Source organism: Typopeltis vanoorti, chromosome 19 (assembly GCF_054136105.1).
Source record: "Typopeltis vanoorti isolate ZY-2024b chromosome 19, IOZ_Tvanoo_1.0, whole genome shotgun sequence".
Taxonomy (NCBI): Eukaryota; Metazoa; Arthropoda; class Arachnida; order Uropygi; family Thelyphonidae; genus Typopeltis; species Typopeltis vanoorti.
In genome coordinates, this window is record NC_143567.1 from 82,983,750 (window position 1) to 83,006,690 (window position 22,941).

General features: G+C 37.2%; 1 protein-coding gene across 1 annotated transcript in view; it reads left to right on the forward strand.

The window, feature by feature from the left end:
* LOC150096303 (calcium/calmodulin-dependent protein kinase type II alpha chain-like) overlaps positions 1-22,941 on the forward strand; it is a 736,535-nt gene that overhangs the window by 259,203 nt on the left and 454,391 nt on the right. The window contains exon 6 of the mRNA XM_090409027.1: positions 6,864-6,936. Within this exon, the coding sequence (XP_090265153.1) occupies positions 6,864-6,936 (73 nt within the window). The remainder of the gene's footprint in view (positions 1-6,863; positions 6,937-22,941) is intronic.

Consider the following 22,941-nt stretch of genomic DNA (forward strand, 5'->3'; position numbering starts at 1 on the left):
TTCTGGTTAAGTTGTTGGAGCAGCTTGCAAGAACTAGGATCCAGAGTTGGGTTGATAACAATGGTATTATCTTTGATGGACAGCATGGATTTGCTAAAGGGAGGTCATGTTTTAGTAATCTACTTACTCGCAGTGGTCGCTAGAGGGATTCGTAGTCGTTTGTGTTTGTCATGAGCTCCTGATAAGATAAGTGTTATTTTAAGTTATCATTGATAAATTTACTTGAATTTTACATAGTTTTTGTTTGCCTTGCATATCTTAGTGTGTCTGTTTGTGTGTTTTTGGTGTTTCATTTTATAATTTGTTAAAATACGTTAAGTGAGTATAGCTCCCGTACAAAGGAAAATGGCGACCAGTAATGATGGTTCGCCATCTTTATTCAATAATGGTAATATAAAAGAGATGATTCAGTGTACTATCTGCGAAATGTACGCTTTGCGGAGAGTGGTCGGAATATGGTTAGATGATAATAAAGGAGTGAATGTGTAGAAAATGTAAGGAGAATGAGGAATTAAAGTGTATTTTAGATAGTGAATGTGATATTTTTGTCAAACTTCAGAATGAAGAAAACAGTGATATGACAAGAAATGGCGAGAAATGGCCAGAGAACTGTGAGGGCGTGAATATAGAACGTGTGAATGATGGTATTAATTCAGAGCAAATTAATGGTTTTACAGAGAATAAAAAAGATGAGATAGATGCTATGAGTGAGATCGCTTTATTGAGCGGAGCGATACAAAGGGTAAAGTGGCAGCTAGTGCGTCTGAACAAAAGTTGACTGAGTGTACCAGCCAATAATAAAAAGTATGATAGGAAAAATAAGCGTATGAGTGTGAATGTAAACAAAATGAAGGAGAGAGTGCTGCATGGAGACTCCTTAGTACAAGGTGTGTTAGCGGAGGATTTGACAAAATCGTACCAACCTGGTGCGACCATAAAGGATGTAACTGAGTCTATTAGAGAGCAGAAGGAAGGGGTGAAAGAAATGATTGTTGTGGCAGGTATGAATGATTTGAAAGGAGATAAAATGGAGAAATGATAGTGGACCTGAATGAATTGTTTGAGGTAGCAAAAGAAAAGAGTGAGAGAATTAGGATGATTAGTCTTTTGCCAAGGTATGACAGTGAAATGTTTAAAAGGAGGGCCATAATTGCAAATGACTTTATGCGTGGGTTATGTATGACGAGTGGTGTGGAATTTGTGGACATGTGCAGTGAGTTCGATGGGCAAAAGGATCTATATAAGATGGATGGCTTGCATTTGAATGGATACGGTGTAAGGAGACTTGGAAAAAGTGTTGCTGAATGTAGTGGATGTGCAAAATCAGGAAAACTAGATTTATTAAGTGTGGGGGGGGGGAGTAGATATACAGACCTTAGGGAGGCAGTTGAATGTATGAATGAGTATAATATACCCGAGCGAATAAGGACAACAAATCAGAATGGGATAGTTAATATAAGGCATCAAAGTAGCGATGAGGCTAATGGGGGTCTTAAATTCATGTACACTAATGCTAGGAGTATTAGGAACAAGAAGGAAGAGTTTTTAACCATGGTTGGCACTTTCAGATCACAGGTTATTGGCATTAGTGAATCATAGCTAACTGTAGATGATATAGCTAGTGGGATTGAATGTGATGGGTATAGTGTGTTCAGAAATGACAGGGAGAATAAAATGGGGGAGGAGTATTGTTGATGATAGCTGATGAGCTGCAGCCAAGGAGAATAGAAGTTGAATTGCAGGATTGAGAAAAGAGCACATTTGAGGCCATTTAGTGTGAGATTGTGGCTAACAGAACAAAATATACAATTGGGTGCTGCTATAGACCAGGTGATGGAAAAGATGGTGGAGACAGTATGCACAAGCAAATAGAAGAAATGAGTGGAAGGAGGGTAATTATTATGGGAGATTTCAACTATGGTCGTATCGATTGGAGTGAGGAGAGGACACATGGGAGGACGGAATAGGATTTTATGCGGTTATTAAGGGATAACTATCTGCAACAGCATGTAATGGAAAATACTAGGGGTCAGAGAGTGCTTGACCTAGTAGTTACATCTGAGGATTTGGCAGTAACAAATATGACCACATTGCCACCAATCGGTGGCAATGTGGTCATATTTGTAGTGGCTGGAAAGTATGACAAGCTTAGGAGTTTGATTGGTTCAGTGCCATGGCAAGTACAACTGCAAGGACTAGAAGTTGATAGTGCATGGGAGGCAGTTAAGAAGTGTTTGCATGAAGCAATGGCTGACTGTATAGCTAGAGTCCGAATAATAAATCAAGTAGGGGTTAAATGGATGAATAACACCATTAAGCTTGAGCTGCAAAAAAAAGAAACAACTATGGAGGGAATTTAAGGAGAAAGGTGACCGGCAGGCACATGAACGGTATAAAGCGCAGGCCAGAAGGGTAACGAGTGTGGTAAGAAAAGCAAAAAAGGATTACGAAAGAACATTGGCCATGGAGGCTAAAGAGAATCCATTGAGGCTAAAGAGAAACAGTTTTTTCGATATGTTGCAAGTAAAAGGAAAAATGTATATGGCAGAATGATTTTAAAGAATGCCGATGATAGGAAGGTAACTGAATCAGTTAATATAGTTGAGTTACTGAGTGAGCACTTTGCAAGAATATATCATCCAGGTAGTGACATTGCAGAAATGAATGAACCAATAGATTATACGGGAATTGTGGTGAGTGAAGTGGAGGTGAGTAGTCTATTTCATAACCTCAATGTCAATACATCTGTGGGATTGGATGGTATACCAGCTCGTGTCATACGAGAAGCGGCTAAAGAATTGTCAGTAACCTTGACCATTTTGTTTAATTTGAGTCTCGGGTCTGGGTTAATCCCGAGGGGGTGGAAAGAAGGGAAAATAGTTCCACTGCATAAAGTTGGTTCCAAGACTGCTGTTGTAAATTACCGACCGATTAGCATTTCAGGAAACGTTGTCAAGGTCTTAGAGAAATTAGTCAAGAAAAGAATACAGGATTGGATAGATGAAAATGGGATATTGTATAGGGGACAACATGGTTTTGTGAAGGGTAGATCATACCTAGATCATACCTCAGTAACTTGCTCACGTTTTGTAACACAGTGACGGCTGAACTGGATAAGGGTAATGATTTTACAGTGATTCTACTGGACCTTGCCAAGGCCTTTGACAGGATACCACACGGAACCCTAATCAGTAAACTGGAGCAAATGGGGATGGATATAGGGTTGGTGAGATGGATAGGAGGGTGGTTGATGGAGAGATACCAGAGAGTAGTTTATTCAGAAGTTGAGTCTAAAAGATGGCTTGTGACTAGTGGTGTGCCGCACGGCTCTGTTGTTGGACCACTACTTTTCAATTTGTTCATCAATGATATAGGAAAGGATCTGAGAGGAAGTGTTCACTTGTTTGCTGATGATGCAAATTTGGGTAGAGCAATTGTGAGTGCACAGGATGTCAAAATTTTACAGGATGATTTGGAGAGTTTGGAGGACTGGGCTAGGAAAAATGGATGTCAATTTAATGTGGCAAAGTGTAGGTTATGCATTTTGGGGTGAAAAGAATAGCAGCAGTATATCACATTGGTGGAACCGTACTCCAGGAGATTGATGAGGCCAGGGATTTGGGAGTGTTGGTGGATAGGGAATTGAAGTTTAGGGGGCACATTGCAAAAGTGGCTAAATCAGCTCATCAAATCACTTGGCTTCTGAAAAATACTTTAACATGCAGAGACAAACAAGTTATTGTTCCTCTGTATCGAGCCTTGATAAGACCCCATCTGGACTACTGTGCCCAGTTATGGGCGCCATGGTTTCTTCGTGATGGGAAGGAAGTGGAGAGGATCCAGAGACAAGTGACCAAGATGATAGCAGGTCTGTGGAATGAACCTTATGAGAATAGGTTGAAGATTTGTGGGTTGCAAAAATTGGTTGATAGGCGGAAAAGGGGTGATATGATTGAGACATTCAAATTACTGAAGGGTTACTATAAGATTAATCCAATAGATATTTTGGAAAATAGGATTCTGGTTTGGAGGACTAGGGGCCATACATGGAAGCTGGGCAAGAATGTGGTTAGCAGGGGTTTTAGAGCTAGGTTTTTTACTTGGAGAGTGGTGAATGAGCGGAATAAGCTGCCAGAGTCTGTGGTGGGTGCTACGACCGTGAATGAATTCAAGGCAAGGTATGATAGATACTGTGTAAATGTCGAATAGTTGTTCTTGACATGATGTTAGGGCCTCCCTCGATGAGTCTGTCGTTTCCTTGGAGTTGCTCGGAATAATAATAATAATAATAATTACAATAAAGTGACTGCTTCCTTGGACAGAGAAAAAGGATACACAGAATATACTTAGATTTTGCAGAAGCTTGTGATAGAGTACCTAATGATAGGTTGACAGTCAAACTAGAGCAGATGGGAATGGATATTAGATTGGTGCATTGGATTGGAGACTGGCCATCTGATAGGTATCAACAAGTTGTGTATGGGGGAGCGATATCCAGGAATAGGAAAGTCACTGGTGGAGTGCCTCAGGGGTCTGTTTTAGGTCCAGTGATATAGGTGAAGATTTGGATGGAGATATTCAGTTGTTTGCAAATGATGCAAAGTTGGGATGAACCACGAAGTGTAGTGAAGATGTTATGGCGTTACAGGAATATTTGAATATATTGAGTGATTGGGCATGGAAATGGGGATGTGAGTTCAGTGTTGGAAAATGTAAGGTTTTAAAATTTGGAAAACAAAGATGGGATGGAGAATTTATGCTTGGTGAGAATATATTGTGGAGGTAGAGGAAATAAGAGATATGGGAGTGATAGTGGATAAGGATCTAAAATTTAGGGGACACATCGCCTAAATTGTGAAGACAACACAAAGGCTTCTGGGAATGATGCGGAGAACACTCACGTGTAGAAGTAGGGACGTTCTTGTTCCGTTGTGTAAGGCTTTGATTAGGCCACACATGGACTATTGTGCCCAGGTTTGGTCACCGAGTTTTCAGAAGGATGAAGAGATGTTCGAAAGGGTCCAAAGGAGACTGACTAAGGTAGTTTCTGACCTCTGGAATGTCGAGTATGAGGAAAGATTGAAAAGATGCAATTTGCAGAGTCTAGTGGAGAGAAGGAAGAGGGGAGATATGATAGAGACCTACAAGTTGGTAAGGGGTTGTTATAGGATCAATGGTGGAGAAGTTCTACAGAGAATAGTGGGAGATCAGGGGAGAACCAGAGGTCATCCCTGGAAACTGTATAAAGAGGGTGTGAGTAGGGGAGTGAGAGGCAGGTTTTTTTCGTGCAGAGTTGTGAGTGATTGGAATGCCTTGCCTGAGAATGTCATGTCTGCAAAGAGTTTGAATGTGTTTAAAACATGATATGATGAGCTATGTGTGTGATAAAAGGACATCCGAGATGAGTCTTTGACTCCATGAGGTCTTGGGGTGGTAATAATAATAATAATAAATTTATATTCTGAATATGTTTTATTGTCTTTTAGCTTCATGGTTTTCCTTTAACTTGACCCTGAGACATACCCTAATTCTTTTATTAAAAAAAAAAAAAAAATTAAGGATCAAGAAAGAAATTTGAACTATAAATTATACTTTCTCCCATAGGTTATTATATTCGATTACTGCGTTTTCAATTAATGCGTCTGTTTTAAAGAACACATTAGGTGCATTAATCAATGGATTGCTGTATACTTAAATACTTATAGTTAAGAAAAACATTAGCTACTTAGATGTCACTTTTTATAATTATCTGTTGATGTTTAATTACCATATTGTGATCTTGCAATGACAATGTCTGTGATACTAAGGTAAAAATTCTATGCTTTATTTATTTGTTTATTCTTATAGCAAAAGAATATAGAACAACTACAGGTCAATGTGTTTATGCTAATAAAGCATTTTATGTGAGTTTTCCTCTGATGATATAATTCTTTTCAGTGAGTTTAGTAGTGATCATTTATGGTCACTCAGTGAGATTTAAGGTGATCTTGTAGCATGCAGAGTCTTTGGAGAGGTTTAATATATCTCACTTTAATTTACCTCAAGTAGCCCAGTTGTGAATTTACTTACTTCACATGTAGACTTTGTTTGCTTACATTTGGATAGAGGATTAAGCCAAGAATATAATTTTTTGGCATCTTTAATTTATAATATAACCAAGTGAAAAAACGTTCAACAATAAGGTGTGATGCCTTTTGACTACTTGTATATGGAAATATGACTTCTGCATTACTTTAACCTTGCTACCACTTCTTGATCTTGCTCCCACTGATGAGATCTCACTAAAGGTTGAAACCGGTCTGGGTAGTGGCCCTTCCCATAATGCATAGCCTTTATACATATCTGTAAGGATATGTGCTTTGCATTATGTAATAATAAGGCAATTGATGTGAAGTCATTGGTCTCTATATGCAAGTTGCCTAGTCATGAAGTGACTTCGCATGTAAACTTTGTTTGCTTATGCTTGGATAAAGGATGAAACCAAGAATATAATTTCTTGGCATCTTTAATTTATGGGTACTAATGCATCAGCAAACTGAACTGCAGGGCATCCATTATTCAGCCACTTTGTAAAGACTAACAAACTATGTTAAAATATTATGTTGAAGTATAAATTCAAGAACCACAAATTATCCACAACCTATACATGGTTTCTAGATTAAATTCCTCCATAAATTTAAAGTGCAAAAGACATGCTGTAGCTGCATTTATTATGTCAGAAAATATATTGGTAATATATTTGGAATAATACATGGAAATTTATTTTAATTTTCAGTCGTAATTTATAAACACTAAATATTCTAAAGATAATTAATTGAGGAAATTGGAATTTTTATGACCTTATAACTTTTGTTGTTTTCCAGTCATTGCATTCAGCAGATTCTGGAAAGTGTCCATCACTGCCATCAGAGTAATGTGGTACACCGAGATCTTAAAGTAGGCTTGAGTTTTCACACATAATTTTGAAAAGTGTATTAATTTCTTTGGGCTCTTATAGTTGTTTTCTTTTTAGTTGTTTAGTTGATGATTATTATAGATAATAGAATTATATATACAGTTTGCTATTATAAACAAACTTGCTCACTATAACAGACTATTTCTGTGGTCCCTACAAGTTCTCTATACTGAGTTCACTCTATAGCAAAACATTTGTCTCATTGTTTTTTTATATACACATGGTCCTATCTGGAGCTACTGCAATCAAACTTCTTTACTTCTTCATTCCATGGAAAGTTTAGATGTTTAAATCTAAAAATTTTATCCTATGATTTAGTCTTTGCTGTATTGCAAGCATAAATACAGGTAACTTACATTATATACGCAATTTAATTTCAGTACATAAGGACTATTGCTGTTTCTTATCCAAGGTCAAGAAAACTTCCCTGCATACATCTTGTTAACACTGTGCTAAGTGTCCATTTTGTGTCTATAGTGCCTTATTGGTCTATGCAGTATTGTATAGCATCCCACTCTCCAAACAACAGGTTGTGGATTCAAATCCCACCTTGGGCATGGATGTTTGTCAAAGCCTGTTCTAGATGAGCACAATAGCTCGTTGATTTTATAATCCTTGTTTTGATTATTAAAAAAATAAGTAAATGCAAGAAGACTTGAATAAATTGAGTGATTGGGCAAGCAAATGGGGATGTGAGTTCAATGTGTTACAAAATGTAAGGTTTTAAAATTTGGAAAACAAAGATGGGAATGCAGAATTTATGCTTGGTGAGAATATATTGTTGGAAGTAGAGGAAATAAGAGATCTGGGGGTGATAGTGGATAAGGATCTAAAATTTACGGGACACATAGCCAAAATTGTGAAGACAACACAAAGACTTCTGGGAATGATGCAGAGGACAATGACGTGTAGAAGAAGGGAGATTCTTGTTCTATTGTATAAGGCTTTGATTAGGCCACACATGGACTATTGTGCCCAGATTTGGTCACCGGCTTTTCAGAAGGATGAAGAGATGTTGGAAAGGGTCCAAAGGCGACTGACTAAGGTTGTTTCTGACCTCTAGAATGTTGAGTATGAGGAAAGATTGAGAAGATGTAATTTGCAGAGTTTAGTGGAGAGAAGGAAGTGGGGAGATATGATAGAGACTTACAAGTTGGTAAGGGGTTGTTATAAGATCAATGGTGGAGAAGTTCTACAGAGAATAGTGGGAGATCAGGGGAGAACCAGAAGTCATCCCTGGAAACTGTATAAAGAGGGTGTGAGTAGGGGAGTGAGAGGCAGGTTTTTTTCGTGCAGAGTTGTGAATGATTGGAATGCCTTGCCTGAGAGTGTGGTGTCTGCAAGGAGTTTGAGTGTGTTTAAGACACGATATGATGAGATGTGTGTGTGTGATAAAAGGACCTCTCAGATGAGTCTTTGACTCCATGAGGTCTTGTTTAATAATAATAATAATAAATAAATAAACAAATAAATGAAGATCTGAAAAAAAGATGAGAAACAACCAATGCCTTTTGCTGAAAACTGTGGGTAGCTTGATTGCTATGAGTCACTATGCTTTCCACAGTCTCAACATGACTAGTGAGGCTGCAGCTGATGATCGCATTGCTGCTAAAGAATTTCATGATTTCTTCAAATAAATGATAGCAGAAGGAAGTTACACACAGAAGCAGGTGTTTAACTTAGATGACACTGGACTGTGTGGAAAGTTTATATCCAGTTGTACCTACATATCTGTTAAAGAGAAGATGGTGCCTATGTTTAAAGCCAACAAAGATCTCTGCATTGCATTTGGGAGGCATTTCAGGATTACAGAATAAGTCCTCTCATGGTGTATCACTTAGAAAACCAGTGTGTACTAAGGGGTACTGCTAATGATAGAAGATGAATTGCAGACAAGAAGAACAGGAGATAAGCAAGAGGATGGCTGTTCTTTTGGAGCAGTCTAGTGTGAGATCAAGGCCAGTAAGGCAAAATATACAGTTGATTACTGCTGTAGGCCGGGGGGGGGGGGATTCCATGGATGATCTGGAAGACGTGCATTGGCAAATTAGTACAATGAATGCAGATTGAGTTATGGGGGACTTCAACTATGGAGATATAGACTGGAAGGAAGAAAGATCACATGGCAGGATGGAAATGGAATTTATACACTTACTGAGAGATAATTACTTCGGGCAGCATGTGATCCAAGGTGGCCATATTGCCTCTGATTGGTGAAAGTGACCAATGCCTTTTGCTGAAAACTGTGGGCAGCTTGATTGCTATGAGTCACTATGCTTTCTACAGTCTCAACATGACTAGCAAGGCAGCAGCTGAAGATCACATTGCTGTCTTGACTGGAAATTGTAAAACATAAGGAATACTCTGTCAAGAAGGGGTATATGTGGAACTACAAGGCAAGTGATTATGACAAGCTTAGGAGGAAACTAAAATCTGTACCATAGCATAAAACCTACAAAGGAAGAATGTTAGTTGTTCATGGAAGATAGTTAAGGTAATTTTGAGGAAGCAATATTAAATTGTTTACCTAAGGTAAGGAGATTTAATCAGGTAGGAGTTAGATGGATGAATAATTTCATTAAGCATGAGCTTTAGAAGTAGAAAATGCTGTGGAGAGTATATAAGGAGAAAGGTGACCAGCAAACTCATGAGCATGGGAAAGAAGACAAAATCAGATTATGAGAAGAATTTGGTTGAGCAGGCCAAATTAAATCCCATGTGGCAAGTAAGAAGAAGAATGACTGTGGAAGGCTAACTTTAAAGAGTGCTGATTGTGACGAGATAACAGACACAGATAAAATGGTTGAGTTATGAGCAACCACTTTGCAAGGGTATATCATCCAAATGGGGTGATTGCTGTAACATATGTGACAGATTGATGTGGAAACAGAGGCAGATGAATTGGAAGTTCTTAGGATATTGCAGAATCTCAATGTAAATGCATCTTTGGGATTAGATGGGATATCAGCTTGGGTTTTGCAAGAAAGTGCAAGGGAACTTGAAATGACTAAGTCTCATCTGTAGTAGAGTTCCAAGGGAGTGGAAAGAGGGAAATTCCCTTGCATAAGGGAGGTTCTAAGACTTCAGTAGAAAATTATAGACCAATCAGTATCTCAGTAATGGTAGTAAAAGTACGTGGGGAAATTGCTCAAAAAGAGAATTCAAAAACGGGTGGATAAGAATATGATACTGTATGAGGGGTAACATGGGTTTGTGAAGGGTCGGTCATGCCTTAATAATTTACTAAGTTTTTATTATAACAGCTGAGTTGGATAAAGGAAATGGCTATGTGACATTTCTACTGGATTTTGACAGAATATCACATGGAACTCTGATACACAAATTAGAACAAATGGGGATGGATATGACACTGGTTATGTTGATAAGAAGGTGGCTGCTGGATAGATATCAAAAAGTGATATGATATATGGAGGGGTAGAATCCAGGCAAAAACAGGTGACTAGTGGAGTGCCACAAGGTTCAGTTCTCGGATCACTACTGTTTAATTTTTACATGAATGATATAGGAAATAACCTGAAAGGAACTATTCAGTTGTTTGCTGATGATGCAAAATTAGGTAGAATACTAATGATCAAGGTGATGTGGAGAGCTTGCAAGACAATTTAAATAGGCTGTCAGTATCGGGCAAAAGATAATGGGTCAGTTTAATGTGGATAAATGTAAAGTTATGCATTTTGGGATAAATAGATTACAAGCTGTGTACCACATTAATGGAACTATAGTCCAGGAAATAGATGAAACTAGAGATTTAGGGGCAGATAGATGATTAAAGTTTAGAAGACATATTGTTAAGGTTGCTAAAGTAGCCCATAAAATTACTTGGCTATTGAAGAGCACACTAAGAAGTAGAGATAAGGAAATTGTTATTCCACTTTATAACGCTTTGATACATCCACACTTGGATTACTGTGCTCAGGTCTGGTCTCCTATGTTTCTTGAGTATGAGGGAGCAGTGGAGATGATTCAGTGGTGAGCAACCAAGATGGTGAGTGGTGTGTGGAATGTTCCCTTTGAGGATATATTGACATTGTGTGTGGATTGCATAAGTTGGTTGATAGCAGAAAAAGAGAGGATATGATAGAAACATTTAAGTTACTTAAAGGATTTTATAGGATTGATGCAGGAGAAATGTTGTAGCACTTGACTAGAGGGGCCAGAACAAGAGTTCATCCATGAAAGTTGAATGAAGGTGGTTAGTAGGGGTGTGAGGACTAGATTGTTTGTTTGGAGAGTTGTGAATGAGTGGAATCAGTTGTGAGTGTTTTATCTGTTAATGGATTCAAGGAGAGGTAGGATAGATTGTGTGGATAGTTTGGATCTCTTGTGATGAGTTTTTGGACTCCATGGAGGTGCCCATACAGTAATAATAATAATAAAGAAATGCATAAAGGCAAATTTGCCTATTTTTTTGGATAGCAAAAGTATAGTGCTACTGTAAAGGGCATTGGTCAGACCACACTTGAACTTTTGTGCTCAGATCTAGTCACCTGGTTTTCATTGTGATGTGGAGACATTGAAGAGGGTCTAGAGGCAAGTGACAAAGACAATGTCAGGACTTTGGAATGCTGGAAAGAGGATAAAGAAATATGGATTGCAGAGTTTGGTTGATAGGAGAAAGAGAAGCGATATGTTGTTGTCTTGTCCTTTGAATAGTCTTAGACATTTCCATGTGCTCCTTGAACTGCTTTTTCTATGTTGATAATTCTGTTCATATAGAGCTGTTGTTCAGCTGGAAGTTATGATTCTGTATGTTGTCAGTTGAATAAACCTTCCACAATGAGTCTATTGACTCCATTAAGGGTGTAATAATAAGAAGGAGGGCTGGATGGCATTAATCACTGATTTTCAGTGAATATTTTTCTGGAGAGTTGCATGATATACTAAGCTTAGAAATGTAGAATTACTTTATTTATTAATGAAAAACTAATTTTAAGAACATGCAAAATATGTATGAAAAATAGGTGCATTTTCAATTAAATTAATCTTGAAAGATTAGAATCTTGCTCATTTGAGAATGCTATCTCTATTATTCAAATGTTACAATCCGCCTCTCGTTTTACACAGTGATTCTGAGAATGCAATCCTCACATATAACAAGAGTTACCTGTATATACCTCATTTTACTTTATTTTTTTAATTTTTTTATTAATTTTATTTTTATTTGGAGCAGGAGAGAATGACATGATCAGATTTCAAAATTTGGCTTGCTGTTGTCAAGCTTATTATATTTGTTATTTAATAAAGTAAGGGGATGTGGTAGTTCTCGTTCACTGTAAGTAAAAGCCATAACTGTTCTTGAAAGCAAAGAAGCATGAAAATCTGATCCAGTGAACAGAGACATGAAATTATAATTATTGTTCTTAAAATTAGTTTTGCATGGTTGAGTGACATATTAGTTTATGGTTGGTTTCAAACATAAATTCTGTTCAATATCAATATAACTTCTTTTGTGTGGTGTAAATGAGATTGATCACAAGTTCGGTCTGTGAAACATGAAAATTGAAGTTTCATGTTTCATAGCTTACATCAGAAGAATGGGATAACAAACTGCAAAATAAGTTAATTAGTAATGTGCTGAGATTGATAAAATAAAAGAACATATAAAAAAGATACTGTGTACATTTATGTATCAAGAGTTAAACAAATAAATAAGGTCTTAATGAAATGGATAAACAGTGAAAATAAGCAGTTATAATGGAAAAATAAGTTGCTATAGAGGGCATTCATCATGGTAGAGTGTCGACACTGGATGGAACAAGTGAATCACATTGAGAGTATTCATATATGTGCTCCTAGTAGAGTCACCCTAGGCATGAAGGTTTGCTCCACTTTGTCCAGCTAAATGCTTGCAGGCAAAGACAGGAGAGTAGATGGGTACCACCTGTCCTTAATTACCTGCTAGACAGATATGAAGGAAACCTCATACAATGTCATTCTGGCTTGGTTATTGCCTGGTCAAGCAAGGACCATTTCATCTTTTGAGACACCAGGAAAGATGAAAAATGTGCTACTGGTGACAGTGACCTTTCAATGAATATAAAGATATTTAAGCTTGCATTTCATCTGAGAAACAGGTTTATGATTGGAACACGAAATGTTAAATCATTATATCAATGTGATCATGTCAACATTCTGCAATAAGAACGAGCTTGCCATGAACTAACCCCATCATTGGTGAAGGGGTTGGTTTCTTGATCCAAAAGAATATTCATCACTATCATAGACTTTAAACCTGTGAATAATAGACTTGTAGTAGTAAGATTAAAGGATAAACTACTAAATATATCTACACTGTCTTGCCATAAATACTGTTACGACTTCTGCACACCCATGTGCTGCCCACAGAATCACAAACCTGGTTCTGTTAGTGCAGCTGTGTGCAGCCAACCTTCACCTGTTTATCAGTAAAGAGAGAGGTCTAGCTGTTCAGGTTAACATGCAGTGGGGAGATTACGAAAACATGTAACGTAATAGCACTTCACAAGTTTGGAATGCAGTCCTGTTATTTTCAACATGCTAAAAAACACTCGGGGTTAATAGTCCAATATACAAACATCCTACTGACCCCAAGTGGTTTTTTAGCGTGTTGAAATAACAGGGCTGCCAAACTTGTGAGGTGCTGTTATGAAAAATAGGTGCATTTGATAATGATACAGAAGTTCTGACCACCAAAGAACAGGTCTACGATGCTCTACCTCCACCTCCACCAAAGTGTATCAAGACACTGTGGTATGGACCCTGAATAACATCTTGTTTCACATTAGGCAGTGAACTTTCCAGCAGGACAGTGGTCGGAGGCAAATGTGCCTGACCACATATCACCACCATCTGATTGGCTGCCGGAAAGTCCTTATCTGAATCCATTGGACTTCAAATAGTGGTTGGAGCTTGAGAGAGAGAGAGAGTAGCCTGCAAGAAATGATACCCCCACATCGCCTGCTTGAATGTGGATGTGGAGCGAGAATTGGCAGTATTTCCATTGGACATTGTGCGTGCTACCATCAATATGTGGCCTCACAGACTTCAGGCATATGTGAAGGAAAAACAGAGTAAATTTCGAACATTGAGTGTTGCTATATGCACGTTATACATGTGGTTTGTATGTAAATCTAAATGATTTACTGATAGATTAAAGGTTTATGCGCTGTTCATGTTGTAACAGTATTTATGGCTAGACTAGGTATTATACCAGTATATGCACCAACAGCCTCATATGATGATCAGGAAGTGGATCTCTTTTATGACCAAATCAATAACCTGATCATGTAACATCAGAAAGACTTTCTGTACATGGAGAATTGGAATACAAAAAATCAGAAGACTTATAGGAAGGAAGGAATTCTTTTCCCCTTTGTCAACCCTTCTGGATTAGAAGAAACAAATGACATGGGGTATGAAACCGATAGCATTGCTTTGCAGAATGATCTCACCATAACCAACACACTTTTCCCAAATAAAAGATTACGAAAATGAACCCAAATCTCTTCAAATGGAAGAACTCATAACCTAAGTGATTACATACATATTAAAACTAAATCTGAAATCTGTATAAGCTCAGCAAAAACTAGATCCTTCCCATGTGATGATATTGGAAATGACCATAATTTAGTCATAAGAAAAATAAGATGACAAAAGTTTAACCTTACACAACTCAAATTTTAATCTTACTCAAATTAAATATGACTAAAGAACTGTTTAAAAGAAATTTTTCTTCTCCTATTTATGAAATCCATGCTGACTCTTGATCCTGATGCTTCTTACCAACAGTTTTCAAGGATAGTCATTGAAGTAGCTGAAAATATCCTAGGAAAAGAATGCGGTATCAATAAACCTTGGATACCCAAGAAATGTTGGGTATCCAAGGTTTATGATCAGTAGAGAAGATTACAACCACTTTTGCATATTATTATTATTATTATTATTATTATTATTATTATTATTATTACCACCCCAAGACCTCATGGAGTCAAAGACTCATCTGGGAGGTCCTTTTATCACACACATCATACCGTGTTTTAAACACATTCAAACTCTTTGCAGACACAAATATTGGAAATAATAATCAACAGTATAATTATCTGAATAGACAGATTAAAAAGGAGATGAAGCTTGTAAAAAAATAAGTGAGATATAAAGAAATTGAGGATAATCTTCATAAGTAATACAACAGCATATCAGATAATTAAGAAATTAACACCTTTTGTTAATAAGAGCTGGATAATTGAGGATGAGGATGGATCAAGTATTACGGATCATGAAAAAATATTGCAAATATGGTATGATTATTCAAGTAAACAATTCAAGCATGATGATACCTTGGACCAACAAAATTTAGAGGGAACTGTCTCAATGATTACAGAGATTATCCTATTATTAGGGAAGAAGTAGAAAAAGCAGGAATTGACAATATCTGATCAGAACTATTTAAGAAGGGGTTAGAACCTATTGTTAGTGCACTTCACAAAATTTACATCAGGTATGGAACACTGAGATATGGACAAAATATTGAAATATTGGCAAGATTTCAATTATTCTTATACCCAATCCACACGCACGCACGCACACACGCACACACACACACACACACACACACAGTGTAGTAATTTTAGGACAATTAGCCTCATCAGCCATCCAAGCAAAAATGGAATCCAAAGAACAGGAGTACAAATTACCATATTTTTATAACATATTTCATAACAATGTTACAGCGAGTTGGATAAAGGGAATGGATATGCTATGATATGTTGGATTTTGTTAAAGCATTTGATAGGATATCACACAAAAGACTGTTGCATAAACTAGAGAATATGGAATTGGAATATAAACTCTTGATTTGGATCAATGGATGGTTGACATACAGATGTTAAAAAGTGGTGTACAGTGGGTATTAATATACCAGATTTAAGGTGACCAGAGGTGTACTTCAGAGTTCAGTCCTTGGGCCATTGTTGTTCAATCTATATATTAATGATGTTAGGAAGAGTCTGACAGGAGATGTGCAATTGTTTACCAATGATGTAAAGATAGGTAGGGCAATCAGGCATGCTACTGATATCCAGCACTTACAAGATTTGAATAGGCTGGAAATTGTGCAAACAGAAATAGCTATCAGTTCAATGCAAGTAAGTATAAAGTTATGCACTTTGGTGTGATGAGATTTCCATCAGCATATCATATTAGTGGGCTTACGCTACAAGAAACTGATGAGGCTGGGGATCTTTGTGTAATGATGGATGTTGAAGCGAACCTTGACATGCAAGGATAAAGAAGTCATTTATGCCTTTTCATAAAGCCTTGATTAGACCTCACCTGAATTACTGTGCTCAGATTTGGTCTCCCCAGTTCCAAGGTGATAAAGAGGCAGTGGATTTGGTGCAAAGAAGAGTTACAAAGATTATATCCAGATTATGGGATTTAGATTATGAGGACAGATTGTGCCTTACATGTAGATTACAGACTTTGGTTTGGAGAAAGAGGGGTGATGTGATGAAAGGTCTATAAACTTCTGAATAGGTGTTATAGGATATCATCTGATGAAATTTTTCATTATATGGATGGTGAGGAGAGAACACGGAGCACCCATGGAAGTTAAGTTTGTTCACAGTCAAGAAAGGGGTAAGTGCTAGGTTCTTCTCTCACTGAGCAGTGAGTAAGTGGAATAGCTTGTCTTTAGGGGTAGTGAGGGCATCTAATGTGAATGAATTTAAGGGAAGGTATGACAGCTGGTTTGGATGATTTATAGCCTTCCTCAATGAATCCTTGACTTTCTGGAGATCTCAGATAATAATATATTTATGCTCCATATCATTGGAGAAAAATACTTAGAACATAATAAAGTGATGTGCCATAATTTTATTTGCAGAAATATACTTACATAATTTTATCTGCTAATATACTTACAGAAAGTATTTGATTCTATTTAACATGATGCCCTTTGCAAAATTCTGCAACATTATGGAGTAGATAACAAAATAATACAACTGATTGAATCCCCGTACTTTTCTTCTGAAATGATGGTATAATTCCCCTTAATTTCAACCATCATTTCAGAAGAAAAGTACAGGGATTGTTGTTCAATCCCTGTACTCTTCACTCCATGCTCCTTTCCAATGGAGCATGGAGTGAGACATACGTGTGAATTATCACCAATATTATTTAACTGCTTCTTTGAATATGTTGTAAATGAAGCCCTGGAGAACTGTGATATTGGAGTGATGGCAAGAGGAAGAAGAATAAACCATCTGAAGTTCATCATCAAATTCCTGACATATACCCTCAAAGGGTGTACAGGATATGATAGTACTGCATGAAAAATTACACCATTACTAACTTCCTATCTACAATTTTCCTCCAAACCAATCTGTTACCTGTAAAGACTTCAACATGATCAGATCTTAAATTTCTATCTTCTAAGGCACTTTTTACTGTATCAATCCACCTATATCTTGGTCTTCTTCTGGGTCTTTTTCCTGCCAACCTGGCAGAGAACACTTGTTTTGCTAATCTTTCCTCTCCCATTCTGTTTAAGTGACCATACCAACTGAGGTTAGCTAAGCTAATCTCAGGTTGTATGGATGATATTGATCTAGCAGAAAACAAATCAGATCTTTAGGAAATCACCACAAAGTTAGCTCACACTCTTAAAAAAATATGGCTTAACCATAAGTACCCAGAAATCAAAAACAGTCACAAATATCTGTGCTTCTGACTAACTACTAAGCAAACTACTATTCTGTGATCTGGCTTCCACAACTGGATTACGAGCTGGAGAAGTTTTAGATGACTTCCTCTCCTCATATTCTCCACCATTACAGAATTACCCCAGGGCTCTGTACTTGATCCCACTTTCTTCCTCCTATTTATGAATGATTTGCTCTCACTGACTTTAAATCCTATCCATAGTTTTGCTGATGACAGAAAAAATTCTAGATAAAACTTGTAGAGTCTCTGGAATGTTTGAACAACCCAAACCTTACATATTTCCTCATTTTGATTTTTTACCGTTCTTTGAAACTAGGGAGGCCCAACGTATTTTCAGAGGTACTGTCTTTTAGCCTCTATTCATAGTACCCTTCTTCAACAAATATTTTTTCAAGACAAAACTTGTCTCTGTGATTCTGTTGAATGTTTCATCAAATTTAGATTCTGCAAAATCATAGGCCTTCTCAATTTCATTCCATTCTTATGCAGGATATAAATTTATCTAATTAAAAATAGAAGCTCCATCAAAAGATTCTTCTCTCACACAAGTTAAGATATTTTGGACAGATTGAGGCATTCTGCTGAGATTAGAATCAAGGATTAGAATTAAGAGCTAATTGCAATTACCTTTTTTTTCTTTTGCAATGATGAATAAGTTATATAACTTTGTATTTTAATTACAAGAGCTGACCATTGTTCCCTTTGAACTCTGATAGTGTATTCTTCTTAAAATTAAGAACTTTTATTGCTACAAGACCATAAGATATAATGATAAAATATACAAAGAGCCAACAAGTTTCACTAGCCACTGTCTAGCATTTTCAAGGCTATACTGGTGTGAAAACAAATGCATCAAGTTACATGAAAAACATACACTTTAGTAACTGTTAGGCCGTTACATTTGATAATTCGTGTTTGATGGCGTGCATGCGTTCGAATGCTTCAGTCAGAATCCGGTACATGACCACGTGTTGTGTAGTTTTTCGCATATTGTAGTTCTTTTAAACTGAGAGAAATGATGAGATTTTTCCATATGTCTTTAAGAATAATAGCTTGATTTCTATTTAAATTATTGCCTGTGTGTAGCACCACAGCTGCTTCTTTGAAAGTTCTATGTCTGTAGTCATTCTCGATGTAAGGCATAGAACTGTTTTTCCAATCTATAACGTGATTTGATGTTGAGAAATGATGAGCTAAACCAGATGTGATGATTCTATTGTGATTGACGTCCTCCACATGTTCCTTTTGTCTTATTTCAAAACTTCTAGAAGTCTGACCAATGTAAGAAAGGCCACACGTGCATGGAATTTCATATACTCCAGGAAATTTGAAGAAATGTACCTCATCTTTGGGTGATCTTAAGATTTGTCTGATCATGGTAGTTGGTTTAAAAACCACTCTGATGTTATGATCTTGTAATGATGTAAAGTGTAGTAATAGAGCCTTAGGGTCTATTTCGAAAGAAGCAGATGTACAGAGAGAATTGTCACAAATAGCTAACACTCTATCTCTGAATGGATACCCTTCTAGCATGTTAAACAAATTGCTATTTAAAGACAACCTCCAACAACGTGTTACGGTGTCCCAATATGTATCCACAGCTGTCATTCCATATATTAATTCAGTTTCCACAAAATTGGCGAGAATGTTAAAAGCTCATAACATCAGAGTGGTTTTTAAACCAACTACCATGATCAGACAAATCTTAAGATCACCCAAAGATGAGGTACATTTCTTCAAATTTCCTGGAGTATATGAAATTCCATGCACGTGTGGCCTTTCTTACATTGGTCAGACTTCTAGAAGTTTTGAAATAAGACAAAAGTAACATGTGGGGAACGTCAATCACAATAGAATCATCACATCTGGTTTAGCTCATCATTTCTCAACATCATATCACGCTATAGATTGGAAAAACAGTTCTATGCCTTACATCGAGAATGACTACAGACAAAGAACTTTCAAAGAAGCAGCTATGGTGCTACCCACAGGCAATAAATTAAATAGAAATCAAGCTATTATTCTTAAAGACATATGGAAAAATCTCATCATTTCTCTCAGTTTAACAGAACTACAATATGCGAAAAACTACACAACACATGGTCATGTACCGGATTCTGACTGAAGCATTCGAACGCATGCACGCCATCAAACACGAATTATCAAATGTAACGGCCTAACAGTTACTAAAGTGTATGTTTTTCATGTAACTTGATGCATTTCTTTTCACACCAGTACAGCCTTGAAAATGTTAGACAGTGGTTAGTGAAACTTGTTGGCTCTTTGTATATTTTATCATTATATCTTATGGTCTTGTAGCAATAAAAGTTCTTAATTTTAATACATTAGACCAAATATGTACAATTTAAGTGTATTCTTCTGTTTACTCAGTTGTGACTGAGACACAAGCAAGTAAATGCATGATAGGTTGAAATATTAAGTTAATGTTTCAACCTATCCTCTCCACTCCCTGATGATGTTTTTGTAAAAGGATGAAATATATTGGAATTTATAAGTTCTGTTTTTCTAGACTTGTGCCAACCATTATAAAAAACAGAGTATGTCTACTATGTTCCTTTAAAACATAATTTCTTACCAGTCTGTTTTAGCTATTTGTATAAATGTAAACAAATTACAGCATATTAAGATAGCTCACCAGATTTACTATTTAATATTTTAACATTTTCTGATAGGATCGATTAAGAGTCAAAGACAGATAACTGGGAGGAGACTCCTACATTGCCTTTAAGGAATATGGAGAACCATCTGAGTCTTCTGACCAAATGTCCAGTCTTCACTTTCATGTGGTATACCCCATTAAAAGGTATCCACTAGTTACTGAAAATAAACAAGGATGGACTGAAGGTTTGGGGATTTAGCCAACCAAATTGTAATATCCATTGGCTTAAACCAGAAATACATATGATGTGATTTCATGTTAGCTGGGTCATTGCCTGGTTGAACAAGACCCTTGGTGTTTATATCAGGGAACAAAGACAAACAATGAAAAGGCAGCTATTGGAATAAACTACAACTCAACATCTAGAAAAAGAAGAACAAAGCCAATTTTAGAAGAATTGAAGATAGAATTGAAGAATTGAAAAAATGAACAATCAAAATAATTAAAGTAAATCTAACTTGCAGAAGAACTGGAAAAGTGTCACATGGACATAATTGGCATTATTGAGACAAAGAAGACAAAACTAGGTGAAATCTTGGTAAATAATAAGTATGAATGTTATATTCGGTTAGTAACTATCAAGGAAAAGAAGAGTAGCAATTGCATTCAACACTAAACAGGAAGATAAACTTCTTGATTGCAAGGCAGTTTCTTTATACTAATGCCAGGAGTATCCGGAATAAGGGAGAGGAATTGGTGGCGCAGATAGCATCAGCCTGGCCAAAAATTATTGCGATCACTGAGACGTGGTTGACAGAAGGGGATATAACAACAGGAATAGAAGTCGCTGGGTATAGCATTTTTCGTCGGGATAGGAGGGGAAAGCGTGGTGGTGGTGGGGTACTGCTTATGATAAGTGATGACCTATGTCCTCTAAGAGTGGAGAATTTGGAAGGAAGTGAGACAAATGATTTTGAGAGTGTATGGTATGAGGTAGAGGTAGGCAAGACAGGATATTTAGTGGGGTGTTGCTACAGACCCAGAAGCACAGAGGATGGGGACCAGGAGATGTTTAGACAGTTAAGTTTGGCAAGTGCAAGAAGAATGATTGTTATTGGGAGATTTTAACTACAGTAGTATAAATTGGAGAGAGGAAGATGCATATAGCGATAGGGGAATGGAATTTCTAGAATTCTTGAGAGACAAATGTCTTAGGCAACATGTAACAGAAGGAACAAGAGGTTCAAGAGTTTTGGATTTGGTTATAGCATCGGAAGAGTTGATAATAACTGAGATGACATCTCTCCCACCTGTTGGAGAGAGTGACCATATGGTTTTGACTTGGAAAATGAATAGACATGCAGGAGTATCAAAGAGATGGGAACGTATGTGGAATTATAAGGCAGGTGATTATAATAGTCTAAGACGTCAAGGCAGGTGATTATAATAGTCTAAGACGTCAACTTGGGGAAGTTTCATGGAGGGAGGAATTGGAAGGCCCAGATATCATTAGTGCCTGGGAAATTGTGAAAGAATATTTGTTAGCAGCAATAGTAAGTTGTATACCACGAGTGAAGAGGAGGACACAATTTTAACTAAAGTGAATGACAAACAATATTAAACAGGAATTGCATGCGAAAAAGAGGCTATGGAAGAGATATAAGGAGACAGGTGAAGAGAAGATGCATGAAGAATATAAGACGCAGGCCAGAAGAGTGACTATTGTGGTAAGGAAAGCGAAACTGAAATATGAGAGGAGATTGGCCCTAAGATCCAAAGAAAATCCTAGGGAATTTTTTAGCTATGTGGCCAGTAGGAGGAGAAATGACTGTGGAAGAATGATATTGTGGGATAAAAATGGGAATAGAGTGACTGAAGCAGAGAACATAGTGGAATTGTTCAATGAACACTTTATTGGAGTATTTCATCCTAGAGGAGTCAGTTTTAATGCTAGAGGGATAGGGCAGGTTCGAGGTTTAGAGGTACAGGAGGAGAGTGTGTTTCAGATACTGAGCACTCTGGATGTCAGTAAAGCTTTGGGACTGGATGGTATTTCACCACGAGTTTTGAGAGAATGTGCTAGGGAACTGACAGTGCCTTTAACGTGGCTTTTCGATGAAAGTCTGGCTTTGGCAAAGGTGCCCAGGGAATGGAAGGAAGGGAAGATAGTGCCATTGCATAAGGGTGGTAACAGACTGGAAGTGTCTAATTATAGGCCAGTTTATGTGTCATCAGTAGTTGTTAAGATCTTGGAGAAAGTAGTCAGTGACCGTATATAGCATTGGGCAGATGAGGGTAATGTTATCTGTGAGAGTCAACATGGATTTGTGAAGGGGTGCTCTTGTTTTAGCAATATGCTAGCCTTTTATAATAAAGTTACAAGAACGTTGGATGAGGGAAAGGCATATACTGCAATTTTCTTAGACTTAGCGAAGGCATTTGACAGGGTGCCACATGATAAGCTGATATAGCATGGGTCTGGATGTTAGATTGGTCAACTGGATTCAGGATTGGCTGTCTGATAGGTATCAGAGAGTTGTGTATGGTGGAGCAGTTTTAACCTATATTGTTTAACCTTTATATCAATGACATTGCCAGTGGATTGCAAGGGGACATTCAGTTGTTTGCAGATGATGCAAAGCTG